The sequence below is a fragment of the Podarcis raffonei genome, chromosome 17, assembly GCF_027172205.1.
Source record: "Podarcis raffonei isolate rPodRaf1 chromosome 17, rPodRaf1.pri, whole genome shotgun sequence".
In the NCBI taxonomy this organism is placed as follows: Eukaryota; Metazoa; Chordata; class Lepidosauria; order Squamata; family Lacertidae; genus Podarcis; species Podarcis raffonei.
Genome location: NC_070618.1, coordinates 36,668,077 through 36,683,607, shown reverse-complemented (window position 1 = coordinate 36,683,607; position 15,531 = coordinate 36,668,077). Strand labels below are relative to the sequence as shown.

Genomic DNA, 15,531 nt, shown 5'->3' with positions numbered 1-15,531 from the left:
TCTGTCAAAGCAGCCAAGGCTGAACCCAGGACAGAGTCCTGCCCCACAGCACAGGTGCCTCCAAGTGCAGAAGTCTGCTTTTCCCACAGCAATGAGTGGCAGCCATCCAATGAGAGGCAAATTCGAGTTACTGTGCTGCAGTGCCAACCCTGGCAGCCCTTTCACCTTCACAAAATGTCCAGGCCTTGAAATGGAGAAGGTGTACTTAACTATTTCCCTGTTTCCACCTGAAACATTCTCCCCACCTTTTACCACCCCGCAGGGTTCCAGCTCCAAAAATAAATATTGTTTATTTTCACCGCTCTGTCAGAATTGTTTGCTGTGGATGCCAGCCTCGCATTTACTTTCCTGCAGTACTCCACCCCTTTCTGAACAACCAGGTGTTTCCTGGCCCTGGAGATGTCCCACAAGCCGTGCTCCCCAAGAAGTAAAAGGCGTGCACTCTGTCCTACCTCCAAGACAACTGCCACCTTGCCTCCGGCCAGACCCAGGAGCAGATGGGTCATGTGTGCGTAGCATTCTGGAGTCACGAGGCATCCGCCCAGCGGGTCCCCTCGAGCAGCGTCAAAGCCAGCAGAAACCAGGACCAGCTCTGGATTGAACTGCAAATGGAAGAGGCCCTTAATTCCCCTTAATAATAATAAAATATTTGTACCCCGCCCATCTACCTAGGACTGGGATGGCCCTCCAAAGACTCCAGCTCCCGTCAGCCCCAGCTAGCACTGTCAATGGTGAGGACAATGTCCAGCCCAGCACAAATACTGCTTGCACTTAACCAAGCTGGTTGCCGTTGCCCACCCCATTTTCCATTGCTGCAGTCTAGCACTTATTTACAAGTCTGAAAGCACATCCACACTACTAACTAGTTCACCAATCATTTTCTCTTTCTGGCACTTATAAAGGAGCAGTGCTGGTTAGGAGCCTCTTAACAGCATTGTAACACCCTCCCCAAACTACCCATTCATTGGGAGAAGCCATGGCTGCTCCTTGAGGAAGGGCCATAGATCAGTGGTTAGAGCATTGGCTTTGCAATCCCTTGCATCTTCGGATAGGGCTGGGAGAGACTGCTGCTGGAAACCCTGGAGAGCTGATGTCAGTCAGGGCTCATCCACACATCCCTCTTCCCTTGCTGCTTTCCCCCAGAGAATGCCATTCTTTAGCGCTCAATCGGAACAAATGGCAATCAGGTTTTACAGCTAAAGAGTGGGTTTTCCCTGGGAAAGGAGGACAAGGGGAAAACTGCTGTGCTTTCTAGGCAAGGGACAAGCGGAAGTGTGGATGAGCCCTTCCTATGTTCCTGTGTTGAACCCTATCCGTGCCACAAGCCTAAGAGTGTGCCTGGGCTTCCAGGAAGTGGAGACTGGCACCAATCCACCCTCATTCCCTGCCCCAAACATTGCCTACCTCATAGCTGACAGGCATGACTATCTGATGGAAGGCAGCCAGGTACTCAGGGTCCCCCATGCGGGGACAGTTCCAAGGCACGTTAAGGGTGAAGCCCTCCCCAGGCCCCAGGCCCACACGATCATAGTCTGCATCCTCGGAGGTGGGGAAGAAAGTTCCATTGTCATAGCGGTGGAGGGAGACATACAGGACACTAATTTGGAAGAAGGAGAAGCAATCAGAGAAAGGGGACGTGGCAGCTTCACTTGCCCACCCCCAATCACAAATCAGGATGCCTAGGAATTGCACAGCCCCAACTGGATGATTAAGGGCAGAATAGGAGTGCAAGACATTCCTGGTCCCACCACTGAGCTCAGCCTCGAAGGGGCTTACACACCTCCCACCTCTTTTCTTGTGGCCTCTGCCACCTTGCACAGATGACCTGTGCCCTTTCCCTTGCTATTCTGCTCTATTGACCATAACAAAATAAATCTACATACATTTCTAACCAGAAGTTTTAAAGTTTGTTTAAAAGACAAAACTCTGTTCAGCAGGAAGAAAAAGCACGAAGGCTATTCTTGCCTGTTGTTGCTTGTTTAAAACTTTTATTTCTTAGCAATTAGTTTTTAGCTAATAAATAATTGATAAAAACTGGAAAAAAGAAACTGTGCCAACAAAAATGGAATGGCAAGACAAACTGTTAGAGTATATTGAGCTGGCTAGATTAACAGAGGCAGTTAGAGATCACACTAGACAAGAGTTTCAAAAAGCATGGGGGAAATGCAGAGAATACTTCACAAAACAGTGCCATAAAATACATACCAGGACTTGTTTTGATTAATGTCTGCAGGAGACTTTGTGGATATTTAAGTTATAATTAGAAAAATCTTAATAATTATTCATAAAGGAATCAGTTTATAAGAAGTAAATAAGGAGGCCAGATACAGGATAAAGGAAGTCTTTTATTTGGTTGTTTGTATTGTTGTATGTTATGCTCATTGTATGTTATGTTCACATTTAATGAGGGTGGATTTCTGTATTGGGGGAGGGGGTTATGTTATGTTGTAAATAAAATTTCCAATAAAAATTTATAAATTAAAAAAAAAACTTTTATTTGTGATGTTACTTGATGCCTCTGTTTTTAACATTGCCTTGCATGGTTTTTTTAAAAAAATGGAAGGCAGGATTTAAAACCTTTTAATGAATAAGTAAATGGTTCTGTGATCCACATGGCTTATTCCAGCTATGTATAAGGTGGGTGAGTTTCTTGACGCAGAGTGTTAAGGCTTTTTGCCCCATTTCACAGCCGCCATTGAAAAGGAATTAGAACTACCCATCTCAAGCCTGAAGCTGAGCGGAAATCCCCACCACCAGACCTGCATCTGCAGCCTTGGAAGAGATTTAGTGCCAGAGTTTCTTTGAACAGGGGAGATGGGAAGCAAAATACGTTACCTGGGATCATCTTCAAACATGTGCTGTGTCCCGTTGCCATGGTGAACATCCCAGTCTAGTATCATCACCCTGAGGAAAAGAACCAGAATTGGACAACCAGCTACAGTGGTGCCTCGCAAGACAAAATTAATTCGTTCCGCGAGTTTTGTCATCTTGCGATTTTTTTCGTCTTGCGAAGCACGGTGTCGGGAAAGTTTTGGAAAAGCTTCAAAAATCACCAAAGTCTTTAAAAACCTCAAAAAAGGCTACCACACCGCTTTCAATGAGTTGCTCCTCGAAGTCAAGTCGCAACTGTATTAACGGTGTTAAGAAAAAGGAAACAAACTTGCAAGACGTTTCCGTCTTGCGAAGCAAGCCCATAGGGAAAATCGTCTTGCGAAGCAGCTCAAAAAACAAAAAACCCTTTCGTCCTGCGAGTTTTCCGTCTTGCGAGGCATTCGTCTTGCGAGGTACCACTGTACATCTATGCTAGAAACTGAGTTGCAAATAGGCTGCCAGGCCACCAGCACTACAGTTCCCAGGACTCCTGGTGGGGGACAAATAATAACAGCTAAATCTGCTGAAGTTTGTAGAACGAGATGCACTCTGTGGGGCTATGCAGATATACTGGTGGAGCAAATCTGCAACTGCCCTCAGGTGCTTCTCTACATCCCTGACCTCATCACCAGCAAGCCGCGCCCGCTCTCAGCACACAACTGCAATGCTGCTGTCAAGTGGCTAGTCCTCTCTGGGTACTCTGTGCCTCTTGGGAGTTAGCCAGGTGCCACTGTACCTCATAGGACGTCCAGCAAGGCGCTGTGCATATCGTGCTGCCAAGGCCACAGAGTTGAAGAAGCAGAAGCCACAGGCGGTGTCTGATTCAGCATGGTGCCCAGGGGGCCGGACAATGGCCACAGCGTTTTGCACCTGATGCCCCAAAGGAGGAAAAAGTGAACTTGGATCAGTACCATAGTGTCAGGGCTGGAGTCAGGCACAGGTCAGCAACGAAACAATATTTCAATGTATTGTTGGTATTTAACTCCTAGCAAATTAGCTAAGATGTACAAATCAAAGTCTAAAATGTGCTGGAATTGTAAAGAAAAAGAGGGTACTTTTTATCATGTGTGGTGGCCATGTACAATGATAAAAGACTTCTGGGAAATGATATATAATGAACTGAAGAAAATGTTTAAAATAACTTTTCCTAAGAAACCAGAAGCCTTTCTTTTAGGTATTATAGGACCAGAGATCCTGAAGGACCAGACAAAACTATTTATGTATGCAACCACAGCTGTGCAGACTCTTAGCCCAGCAACGGAAAGATAGTATAAATCAGATCAAAGAATAATGAAAGACAAAACTGATGACCTATGCCAAGAAGGCAAAACTTACAGGAAGAATTAGAAACCATGAGGAGGAGATCTTTAATAAAGAATGGGGAAAGTTTATAATTTATTTGAAAAGCTATTGTAAACAATTACAAACACTAGTAGGATTGACAGAAAACTTGTAGTAAAAATTTGAACTATGGATTGACAAAGGATTTATAAAAATAGAGTTATGACAGAGATGCAGAGGGGAAAATCATTACATTAAGATCTACAATGGGGGGGAATCAGAAGGGATTACACAGTGGTACCTCAGGTTAAGTACTTAATTTGTTCTGGAGGTCTGTTCTTAACCTGAAACTGTTCTTAACCTGAAGCACCACTTTAGCTAATGGGGCCTCCTGCTGCTGCCGCGCCGCCGGAGCACGATTTCTGTTCTCATCCTGACGCAAAGTTCTTAACCTGAGGTACTATTTCTGGGTTAGCGGAGTCTGCAACCTGAAGCGTATGTAACCTGAAGTGTATGTAACCCGAGGTACCACTGTATATGCTTATGTAAAATTGAAAATGCAAAAAATATTTTTTTAAAAAAATACATAAATTTAAAAGTTAATTCTTTATTGAAGGAAACAAACCACAGCTCCAGCCTAGTGGTCTCAGCAACACTTTCTAGGAGGTTTTGCCCTGATGAAGCAGTTGCAAGGACTGAAGGTCCTTGCCTTCCCAGTGCCCACTAGGACTCCTCCTCTCCAGGGTCTTTCCCTGAGTCCCCCACCACTCAGTCCTGCTTTCAGGCCTCCAGGATGGTCTGCACCTGGAGCAAGACTGGCCACCCCTGCCCCACTAGGCTGCCAGCACTCACCTGCCCAGAGAGCACGGCCTCTACTGCACTGAACGCGGAACCGGCTGCCAGCCGAGCGCACTCATAGGAGCTGGCGCAGATGAAGATGGAATTGTACTGGTCGCCCTGGCGATGCAGGTCACGGGGCTTCATGGCCGCCGTCGACTTCACCGTCTCCACGTAGGCCAGGCTGCAGAGAGGAGACGCAAGACAGAGTCGGCACCCCCCCCCACGGGAAGAGGGCGGAGCCTCAGAAGTTACTAGCCCGCCCTTTCTGGGACACCCACCCTAACCCACCCCCAGAAGCTGCAAAGGCTCTTGCAATCTGGGGATGCATCTCCACCTGTGGCACATCCGCAGCTCCTCTTCAGAGGCAAGCCGGGCCGGGAGCCGGCAGCACCTTTCCGTCAGGCGAAGCTCCCCGTGGCGCTGGAAGATCCGGGAGACTCTCTGAGGCAGCTCTGGATGCTGACTATGGAAGAGAGGGAGAGCTAAGGGGGGGCCGGGAGCCGAGACTCGGGAGGAAAGTGGAGGACAAGGGGGTGTGGGAACCTGCCCCCCAACCTTCATGGGAGAGATGGCAAGGACTTCACTTGCCCACTTTTTAGGGACCAGCTATGTAATTCCCCCCTTCCCCCCTCCACAAATAGCCACCTTGGGGGGTGGGAATATAGATAGAAGAAGAAAAAGAAGAAGAAGAAGAAGAAGAAGAAGAAGAAGAGAAGAAGAGTTTGGAAGAAGAAGAAGAAGAAGAAGAAGAAGAAGAGGAGGAGGAGGAGGAGGAGGAGTTTGGATTTAATATCCTGCTTTATCTCTACTCTAAGGAGTTTCAAAGCAGCTAACAATCTCCTTTCCCTTCCTCCCCCACAACAAACACTCTGTGAGGTGAGTGGGGCTGAGAGACTTCAAAGAAGTGTGACTAGCCCAAGGTCACCCAGCTGCTGCATGTTGAGGAGCGGAGACCCGAACCCGGTTCACCAGATTACAAGTCTACTGCTCTTAATCACTACACCACACTGGCTCTTGAGACCCCATTCATCCCTACATTGTGGTCCTGATCTGGAAGCGCCACCTCCCCACATCCTTAATTGCATACATAAGAAAAAAGCTCTTGGGGGAGTGAATGAGAGTTCCCCCCCACAATAGAAGCTTTCTTTTCTGGGCAACTGCTGGTGCAGCTGCAACCTTGGCAGCAACCCTGTAAGTATTATCGTTCTCCCATATTGCATGGGCATCGAAAGGGTGTATGTGTGGGATGCTCCTGCTGAGAGGACAGTAGTTAACCCTTTCCAGAGCCAACCCCCTGCAACTGTATTGGGGCTTGGGGGCGGGGAAAGAACTTTCCATTGGCTCCCACAGGAGGCTTTGTTCAAGCCTAACTGCAGCACAGGATGGTGGCAGAGGAACCATAAGCCTTGCATTAAAAGCTGTGCATGGAATTGATCCCTACCTGTCCCACATGTTGTAATGCTCCGTCATCTTCTCGTCATAGACCAGCCCAGTGCAGGAAGGGGGCCGGGGTAGCATCAGTTCAGCCGCTGACTTGGATAGGATCTCGGCTGCTGGCAAGGGGTGGCCTGGTGGAAAAACTATGCCCGCCTCTCCTCCATTCTCCCGAGGCACATCAGTACCTGAATCATTATGGGGGGAAGGCAGGGAAAAGTAGGTGATTTGGGTTCCTCTGCTTCCTGGAAGGAACTGCAGCCTGTGGGACTAAGAAGACAGTCTGGCCCAGGATATCTTGTTGATTGAGGCAGAGCCACCAAGAGCCACAAGCAGCATGTACTGCCACAAGGGCTATTGCCCCCCACTTCCTGGCAACAATAAAACACATTAAAGAGTTAACCATTTGATGCCTTTTCATGACACCCCAAATCAAGCTGTCTGAGGCAGAGCCAGCCCTGGCATGAAGCGAGCAGAACCAAAGAAGACCAGGTTTGTTTCTTGCTGCTTTAGAAAGAGGGCAAAACAGAGGCAGAGGCTGCGGAACTCACTGGTTCTCCGGAGGTTCTTCCAGTACTTGCTGTGAACTGCAAGGGTCTGGGAAATGGAGCAGAGGGCACTGTTGGGAGGGAAAAGTGAAGGCGGCCATCAGGAAACGCTCAGGCACAATGCTTGGGAGGGGGCCCAATGCACCCGCTCTCTTACCTGGCACACGGGGTAAGAGGAGACTCCAGGAGAGGACAGGGGTCTCCTAAAAGAGCCTTGAGGACTGCGCAGGTTCCCTCTGCCAGGGACTGGAGATTGTAGCCACCCTGAAAAGGAGGAGGAAAGGGAGAAGATAAGACGGCCACAGTCCCTTCCCTGGGAGAGCAGCTAGATCTGTACGGGAGCCACTCTCCTTCGCCCAGGGACAAGATGGAAAGTGTGCATTGCTCACCTCCAGAGACAGAACCAGCTTGCCTCCAGACAGCGGCATCAGCAGATGTGTCAGGTGAGCAAAACATGCTGGCGTGGCTGACATCTCCCCCTACGGATGCAAAAAAAAGTGGGGGATTTTGCTCTCATATCTTACTTTTGGGGTACAGGCTGACTGGGTGGGGAGTGGTTTCTACTAGAGGAGATTAAAAAAACCCAGAAAAAATATGAGGGTCAGGTGAGTTAGTTGCCTCCACTGCAGCCCCCTGAGAAGCTCTTTAGAGGGCCTCCAGCAGCTCCATGGGCTGGATCCACAAGGCTAATTAATATATTGTGTTTTAGGCCCCATAAAAGCAATCTAACCAATGTGCCCTCCAGATGTTCTTGGAGTCCAACTCCAATCAGGTTTAGCCAGCATGCCTGATAGTCAGGGATAACAGGAGCTGGAGTCCAGCATCACCTGGGGGTGAGCCAAGCTGGGGACAACTGCTAGAAAGGATGGAGGGCCCCTCTGCCTCCTAGTCAGATGGAAGTGCCACCATGTTGTCTACCTAGAGCTCAAGCATGCCTCAGATCTAGATAAGCAGCACGGAAGAAGCAGGGACCAGAGGATTTGCAGAATGAGAGGTGGGGAGAAGATTCCTTCCCTCCCTCTTCCTGCCTCTGCAATCCTTCACCCCAAATCACTTTCACCAACACGGAAGAACATGAGCACGCCCAGCATGCACACACGCACACCCACACCCACCCACCAATCACAGCTTGAATGAAAAGCTGAAGCTGGGAGAGCAATCTGCTCCTTCCCACCTGGTGCAAGTAGCTCTTCAGTCAAGCTGCTCACCACTGAAGTTGGAACCAAGAGGGGGAGAACGGGACTTGCAGCCTGGCCTCATAGAATCATAGAATCATCATCTTGTCACTAGTGTTCACAAAGTGCAAAGTGGCCAGAGAATCACTTCATTTCCTGTTCTCTCTTTTACGTCTTCAAGACAGGAGACAAGAAGCCTTGGCTATCAGCTGGTCTGGGGGATTTAGGACAGCAGGGTGGGAAGAACAGCACAGCTATGTTGAGCAGCTGCGGTGGAGAAGACAGTCTGTCCAGCATTGCAGATTGTTCCCTGCAATGTGCAGCAACAGGGCTGGGCACATTCTAAGGCAAAAAGTTCCCTCTTACAGGGCAAACGTGCAGCCCAACAGACTCTGCATGGAAAATGTGAGCCCAGGACACACTCCTAAATCCTCTTTGGGGTAATAGGCGTTCTGCAAGAAATCTGTGTAGAATGGTTCCCTTCAGATAGAAGCCTGAAAACTGCTGAGGAGGGAGGGCTGTTCTGTAGAGTTTGCGAAAGACATTTTCATACCTTGGGGTCACCGATTACAGAGTCAAAACCAGCAGCAACCAGGACCAACTGGGGCTGAAACTGCAAGAAACAAGCAACCCAAAAGGAAATGGGTAAGCCAAAGATCTCACTTGATCTCCCATTAACCAAACAATTCTACTTCCCAATCCTCACCTCCAAGGCCACAGGCAGCAGGATATGCAAAAAGGCAGAGAGGTAGTCAGCATCCCACATCCCTATCTGGAGGGACAGACAGAGCACATTACAACTCTTGAAGGAGAGCCCTAATCCATAAGCAACTCATTGAAACACAAACAGACACACAAAAAACCTTGTCTTAGAGCTGCCACTATTGAGTTTGGGCCAGTGGCCCAAAAGACACAGGTAAATCACTCTACAGGTAAAGGGCACCCCACCCACCAGCATTTCCTACCTGATTCCAGGGCAGGTTGATGTTGTAGCCCTCTCCCCGACCTCTGCCCACAGCATGACTGTCAGAGTCTAAAAGGTGGGGCCAGAAGCTGCCCCCTTCATAGCGATGGATGGAGAAATAGAGGATGCTATGAACAGAAACCATGGCAGATACAGCAGTGAGGAGAAATATTGCCCATCGGCCAAGCTCCAGCACTCTTAGCCCAGTTGGGCTACCAGCCTGCAGCCCGTATTTAACTAGACCACCCCTTCTTTTGCAAATTCCTGTTCACCCCCAACAGTCTTGTCCAATACCCTCTGATCCCTTTTATTCTGCACCTGGGATTGTCCTCAAAGAGGTACTGGGTGCCTTGTCCATGATGCACATCCCAGTCAACAATAAGCACCCTAGAAGGGAAAGAAACATGAAGGGTCACCAATAATAAGAGAGAACTACACAGAGCTCAGCTTTCTGAAAAAAGAAGAGTTACCATCAATGCTCACTGTCAATGACATCCCTCCAATGAGTCCTAGATATTGTAGACCTGCAAAATTTGGGATAAGATGCCACCAGTATGCTGATGAAACCCAGCTCCATTTCTCTGTAATTATTAGCATTTTTATTTCTAGTATTCAGGCATCCCCCAATTACTGCAATGCCCTGTAGTAACAGCCCTGTAGGCCAATATTATTCCCCCTCACAGGACAGATGGATTTTCTGAAGCCGAGAGAATACTGGCTAGCCTTAGGACAGCTAATGGGTTCATGGTAAAGATGACATTGGAACCAGGGGCTTCTTAGTTCCTATGCTATCCACAATTTGACATAAATGTACCAGCTGCACTTTACTTTAAAAGAAATGGCAAATTGTTACTGAAACTTCAGCTCAGGATAACTCTACACTCCCTTTCTGCACAAGTACAAGGCGGGTGACTGCTGTATTTTCTACAAAGCAGCTACAATTTGCCATCAAGAGCAGCCATGTTTCTTTGTAAAAAGGGAGGCAAAGATCCACTGCTGAAAAAGTCTGGAAAAGGGACATTAGAAGGCTCTTCTTTGGTAGATTAATAGCCTTGATCCTCGCTCAACAGAGGACCAAAGTCCTGGATTGCTCTCCTATGAGAAAGGTTTGAGGATACATGCTGTAAAAATGAAAGAGTTCATTTAGGAGGCCTGCCTCTATGCACCTCTGACGTGGGTCCACGATGATACTCACCGCTCCACTCCCAATTTTTGCCGCGCATATTGGGCTGCGAGGCCTACATTGTTGAACATGCAGTAGCCATCCATCTTGTCACGTTGAGCGTGGTGTCCAGGTGGCCTGAAACCAAAAAGGTAACATTGGCTAACCCCAGAATGAGAATGTCACATCAGGAAGAGAGACTTGGTGATTCCAGAAAGTGTCCAGCCTTGTACTTTGGTGGGCCTCTAGGGGATGTTCCCAAAAGTGTTGGAGACATCATCACATGCCTTCTCACAACTGTCTTGTGAGAAAGCACCATGAAAAGGAAGCAGTTGAAAAGCACAACCACACATCTGCTCCTGGATCAGACAAGGGGGGCTCCTTCCATTAGCCCCCCAGCCCTTGTTCAGAGGAACTAAATGTTTTCCAGGTGTGGATATTTTTGCTTTAATATTATTATTCTTGTTTGTTGTTTGTTTTGCTCTTGAATTCTGTGGGAGTGGGGAGGGGGCTGGTTCAATGCTTACTTCCTCTCCCCCAGTTCTTGAATTCCTGCTTGTGATTAATAAAATGCAGCGATCTTCTTTCTGGGGTGGAGGGTTATTAATATTCACATAAGGCAAGGAAAAGAAAAGTTTTTTCCTCCACCCCCCTTCTTTTCACTCCAAACATACCAGTCTCTTAATGGTGGTTCATCACTTGATTTATTTGTCCCGTCTGTCGCTCCAATCACAGAGATCCATTAATCAGCAGTCTTATCTCCCGAACTTTGCTTGATGTATGTGCTTTAGCTTCTTTCCAATTATATGTTTCCAATTATATTTCCGAGCTAAAGCGAACCAGCACACGCTAATTGGAGACAGCGTCAGGAAGAGCGGACTTCACCGAGGGCTCGTGCCAAGTGTCCGGCACCCCCTTCTTTCGATTCTGGGGGTGCATTATGGACACCACTGGCAAGGCAGTCCCCCCCCATCTCCTTGGGGGGTTGGGAAGACTGCATACTTCCCATAGCAGCCTCGTGTGGGTCAGAGAGATGTTATTGTCGGCCATCTTCCAATGCGCCACCTGGTGGCCCCCCCAATATGCTCTCTGTTTCAATTCTGTACCAGAGCCATAGAGGGGCTGGAAGGAGGCACTAGCAGGTGGCACTGCAGTGGCATTAGAGAAAGAGGAACTGGCCAAAGCCAGACTTATCCTATGCTGCGTTAGTGAAATAAACAAATTATATACCTAAATCCTATGATAAAATAAGCTTCCATTGCTGAAGCACTTTATATATATATATATATATATAAATTCAGCTTTTGATATTATGCAGCAAACACAGAAGTCATGGCCTCACTTTTCTTGTGTTCTGTGTGCAGTGCCAGATTTACGTATAAGCTAAACAAGCTACAGCTAAAGGCCCCACTCTCTTGGGGGCCCCAAAAAAATTTAAAGGAAAAAAACCCTGGATGTACATTTCCAACATATAAGATAAAAAAAACAAATAAAATTAAACCTATATACAGCAACAGTGTTTTGTGTTGTGTAGGCTCCTATGATGTAAGTAATGGGCACCGCCTGCTAGCCAGCTCCCTAAAATATCACTGGTAATTATTTCACTATTAATATACTTCTTCTTAACTGTATTTCAGTTCAACAATTACAATAAATAATAATAATAATAATAATAATAATAATAATAATAATAATAATAATAATTTATTATTTATACCCCGCCCATCTGGCTGGGCTTCCCCAGCCACTCTGGACGGCTTCCAAAAGAATATTAAAATACTATAATACATCAAACATTAAAAGCTTCCCGAAACAGGGCTGCCTTCAGATGTCTTCTAAAAGCCTGGTAGTTGTTGTTCTCTTTGACATCTGGTGGGAGGGTGTTCCACAGGGAAGGCGCCACTACCGAGAAGGCCCTCTGCCTGGTTCCCTGTAACTTGGCTTCTCGCAGTGAGGGAACCGCCAGAAGGCCCTCGGTGCTGGACCTCAGTGTCCGGGTAGAACGATGGGGGTGGAGACGCTCCTTCAGATATACTGGACCAAGGCCCTTTAGTTTCCAGGTCACCTTCAAAGGTAGCCCCATGTAGAGCGCATTGCAGTAATCCAAGCGGGAGATAACCAGAGCATGCACCACTCTGGCGAGGCAGTCCACAGGCAGATAGGGTCTCAGCCTACGTACCAGATGGAGCTGGTAAACAGCTGCCCTGGACACAGATTTGACCTGTGCCTCCATGGACAGCTGTGAGTCCAAAATGACTCCCAGGCTGCGCACCTGGTCCTTCAGGGGCACAGTTACCCCATTCAGGACCAGGGAATCCTCCACACCTGCCCGCCTCCTGTCCCCCAAAAACATTTCCATTACTTTGATAAAATACATTTTTTGTTATGTGCAAATGGCTTTAGATATCTATTAGGTCCATAAATAACTATTTGGCATATATTAAACACACAAAACAGTGACAATCTGTTGTTGGCAAAGGACAGGTGGACATATAAAGGGCCCCATTACCTTCAGTAGCTTAGGGCCTCATCAAACCTAAATCTGGCCCTGTGTGTGTGAATGTGCATGCACCAGCGATATTCATCTTCCTTCCTTACCATTTCTCCCCTACTTTTACCAGCACCAGGCTCCAAGTTTTTTGTTTTTGTTTTCAGCGAAAATGGCCTGGGGATTGAGGTAAGGGTTCAGCACTCACATACTCAGCAACACTCCTCCACTGCATATTAAAGCAGGTAGCAAACAAAACACTGGTTCTGGCTTTGCTTTTTTAAATCAGGGACAGTCATCGTGGTGCCTGTCAGAAGTTCTTGGACTCCAACTCCCATCTGCCCCAGCCAGCACGGCCAATAATCTCCTCCGCTGGGGAACCAGACCCATCGCCTGCTCTCATGCTTTCCCTACCAGAGGAATCGGCAGAAAATAAGGGACTAAACTAAGTGCCCTCTGTGCCATCATGTAACTGATTAACTTCACCACACTTTCAAATACTGCAGGGCTCTCGCCCAACCTGCACTGGGAGCTAGGCAGGAGGAGCTGGGGTGGGTACAAATGTTTCATTTGCACATGACCTGCCTGGTGGAGCAAGTGCGGGGTGGATGACCCATTCGAGGACCCCCTCCTCCTTGCAGCAAAACTGACACCCAGCAACGTATAGTGGGCATGATGCTGCATACTCTGATCTAGTTTCTGCCTGAGCATGGGACAGGCACGCCCAACACTGTGGGGGCCTGGTGTGCATGCATGATGTCACACAGTGGAAAGAGGCCCAATAGGGGCTGCCGTGCCCTCCGAAAGGCCTGACAGGGCATAGTCACAGCTATGGAAGGGCCCAATGGGGCCCGACCAGCTGCAAAATATTGAGGGGGCCCAGACCCCTCAATGAAATGGGGGGGGGGTCTTTGGCCCTCATGGCCCTGCAAAGATGGCACACCTGACATGGGAAGTTCTCTTAAATATCAGCTTAAATCTGTTTTCCTGGTTTCTGGATTTTTGGGGTGTTTTTTGCATATAGAGAAACTTTCCTTCTGGCTTGTGGTGTGAAGCGGGGGTGGGGGGGAGGAAGGAAGGAAGGACAGACAGACAGACACACCAAAGAGAAGCACATGTGTCCTTTGCGCATAACACACTGGAAGAATTTATGTCCCTTCCTACACTTGCGAGGTAACCTGTAAAATTGAGGAGCCAAGTGTGCTCTTGATGGAGCTCCAGGACCACATTTAAGCACGACTCCCCCCCCCCCCCGCCCCAAAATCAAACAACAAAAAGGATCCTTGTTTCTGCCATACCTGACCAGAGCCAGGCCGTTACGCAGCTTCCCAGCCAGCACCTTCTCCACAAGTTGCAGGACAGAACCAGCAGCGAGGCAGGCGCAGCGGTAGGAATTCTGGGAAAGAGAGCCAGGTTAACAGATGCTATACCCTGCATCCCATAAACAGGCTACCCACTCAAGAGCTTAAGGGTCCTCTTGCCACCTATAGATTTTCACCATACATCCTCAAGGGATTCTCTCAGGCTCCATAGACACACCGTACATTTAAAGCAATCCCTTCACCCACCCAAAGAATACTGGGAAATGTAGTTCATCCCTGATAGCTGCAACTCCCATCACTCTTAAACTACAGTTCCCAGGATACTTTTGGAGGTCTGTGTGCTCTAAATGCACTTTAAATATATGGTATATATACAGCCTCAGACTGTAGGCAAATACAGTACGAAGGAGGGGAGAGGGATGCTCTTGCAAAGGAGTGATTAAATTCAACAGAAGCTTCCAGAGCTAGAAACTTGCTCTACTTTTTATTTTTAAAAAAGCTCAGATGACTCGATTGTTGTTCAGATACCAAGTGCCATGGGGAACGTACAGAGCTTTGTGGATACTCACTGGGTGCAGATAGACAGAATCATACGTGTCCGACAGAGATCTCAGCTCAGCCTCACTCATGGTTTCAGTAGATTTCATCAGGGCCAAGTACTCGGGGCTGTTAAAAATGTGGGATAACCAGCCTCATATAACCATCATGCTTAAGTCAAATTATAATGGATGAAGGGGCCAATACCATAAAGAAAGCTATCCTGCCAGGCTTAGCAAGGTCACTTTCCCTTATCTTGACAGAAAATGGGTAATGAAGCCTATTGTTCAATCTCCAACCTACCTGAGAAGCTCAGTGAATAAAAAGGTTTGAGATGGGTGCTCCAGCTCAGACTGTATGGCTCCAACAAGTCTCTCTTGAATTTCAATACCCATAGTTTAGGAACTTTCAGCACTTTGGAACTAAGCCAAGCTTTACTGCCTGTGCAACTTTTTCTGAATGCTGAAACACATGAACCTGACCTTTGGAAAGTTTGTAAGTAAAACTTTTTTAAAAAATAGTTTTTTATTGAAGATTTTCTTATGTTATAAAACAAACAAATAAACAAGGAAAAGTACATATAGGCTCTTCCAGTGTCTAGTTATGATGTTTCTAGCTGCTGAGAGTGTGACCTGAGTTCCTCGTCATGTGCATGTCTGTTGTTTTCCTGGAAGGTATTTAATTGAGCTAGTTCTGGAGTTGCTTCTATTAGTTGGTCTCTAACACCCACAAAAGCTGGCGCTGATAAACCAAGGAACTTCATCTAAATGCTGGAGAGGCTGAACCTCCATAGGCATATACCTCCACATGTGGTGGAAAATAAACCATTTTCAACTTACTAAACATGTGGTCTTTTTCTATGCTAGGAGAAAGAACTTGGAAGGACATATTTTAAAGGTCTAACAGCCT

The 15,531-nt window shown here is 47.4% G+C and overlaps 1 protein-coding gene across 3 annotated transcripts in view; it reads right to left on the bottom strand.

Annotated features, from left to right (window-relative positions):
* The window catches only part of HDAC6 (histone deacetylase 6), a 36,601-nt gene that overhangs the window by 10,407 nt on the left and 10,663 nt on the right, over positions 1 to 15,531 (bottom strand). For all 3 annotated transcript variants that reach the window (XM_053372188.1, XM_053372186.1, XM_053372187.1), the window contains 17 exons: positions 14,655 to 14,751; positions 14,062 to 14,159; positions 10,309 to 10,413; positions 9,432 to 9,500; positions 9,115 to 9,241; positions 8,856 to 8,921; positions 8,703 to 8,762; positions 7,364 to 7,453; positions 7,132 to 7,238; positions 6,978 to 7,045; positions 6,434 to 6,614; positions 5,327 to 5,455; positions 5,005 to 5,173; positions 3,608 to 3,741; positions 2,836 to 2,904; positions 1,405 to 1,597; positions 453 to 602 (listed from right to left, as the gene is read on the bottom strand). In XM_053372188.1, the coding sequence (XP_053228163.1) occupies positions 453 to 602; positions 1,405 to 1,597; positions 2,836 to 2,904; positions 3,608 to 3,741; positions 5,005 to 5,173; positions 5,327 to 5,455; positions 6,434 to 6,614; positions 6,978 to 7,045; positions 7,132 to 7,238; positions 7,364 to 7,453; positions 8,703 to 8,762; positions 8,856 to 8,921; positions 9,115 to 9,241; positions 9,432 to 9,500; positions 10,309 to 10,413; positions 14,062 to 14,159; positions 14,655 to 14,751 (1,912 nt within the window). The remainder of the gene's footprint in view (positions 1 to 452; positions 603 to 1,404; positions 1,598 to 2,835; positions 2,905 to 3,607; positions 3,742 to 5,004; positions 5,174 to 5,326; positions 5,456 to 6,433; positions 6,615 to 6,977; positions 7,046 to 7,131; positions 7,239 to 7,363; positions 7,454 to 8,702; positions 8,763 to 8,855; positions 8,922 to 9,114; positions 9,242 to 9,431; positions 9,501 to 10,308; positions 10,414 to 14,061; positions 14,160 to 14,654; positions 14,752 to 15,531) is intronic.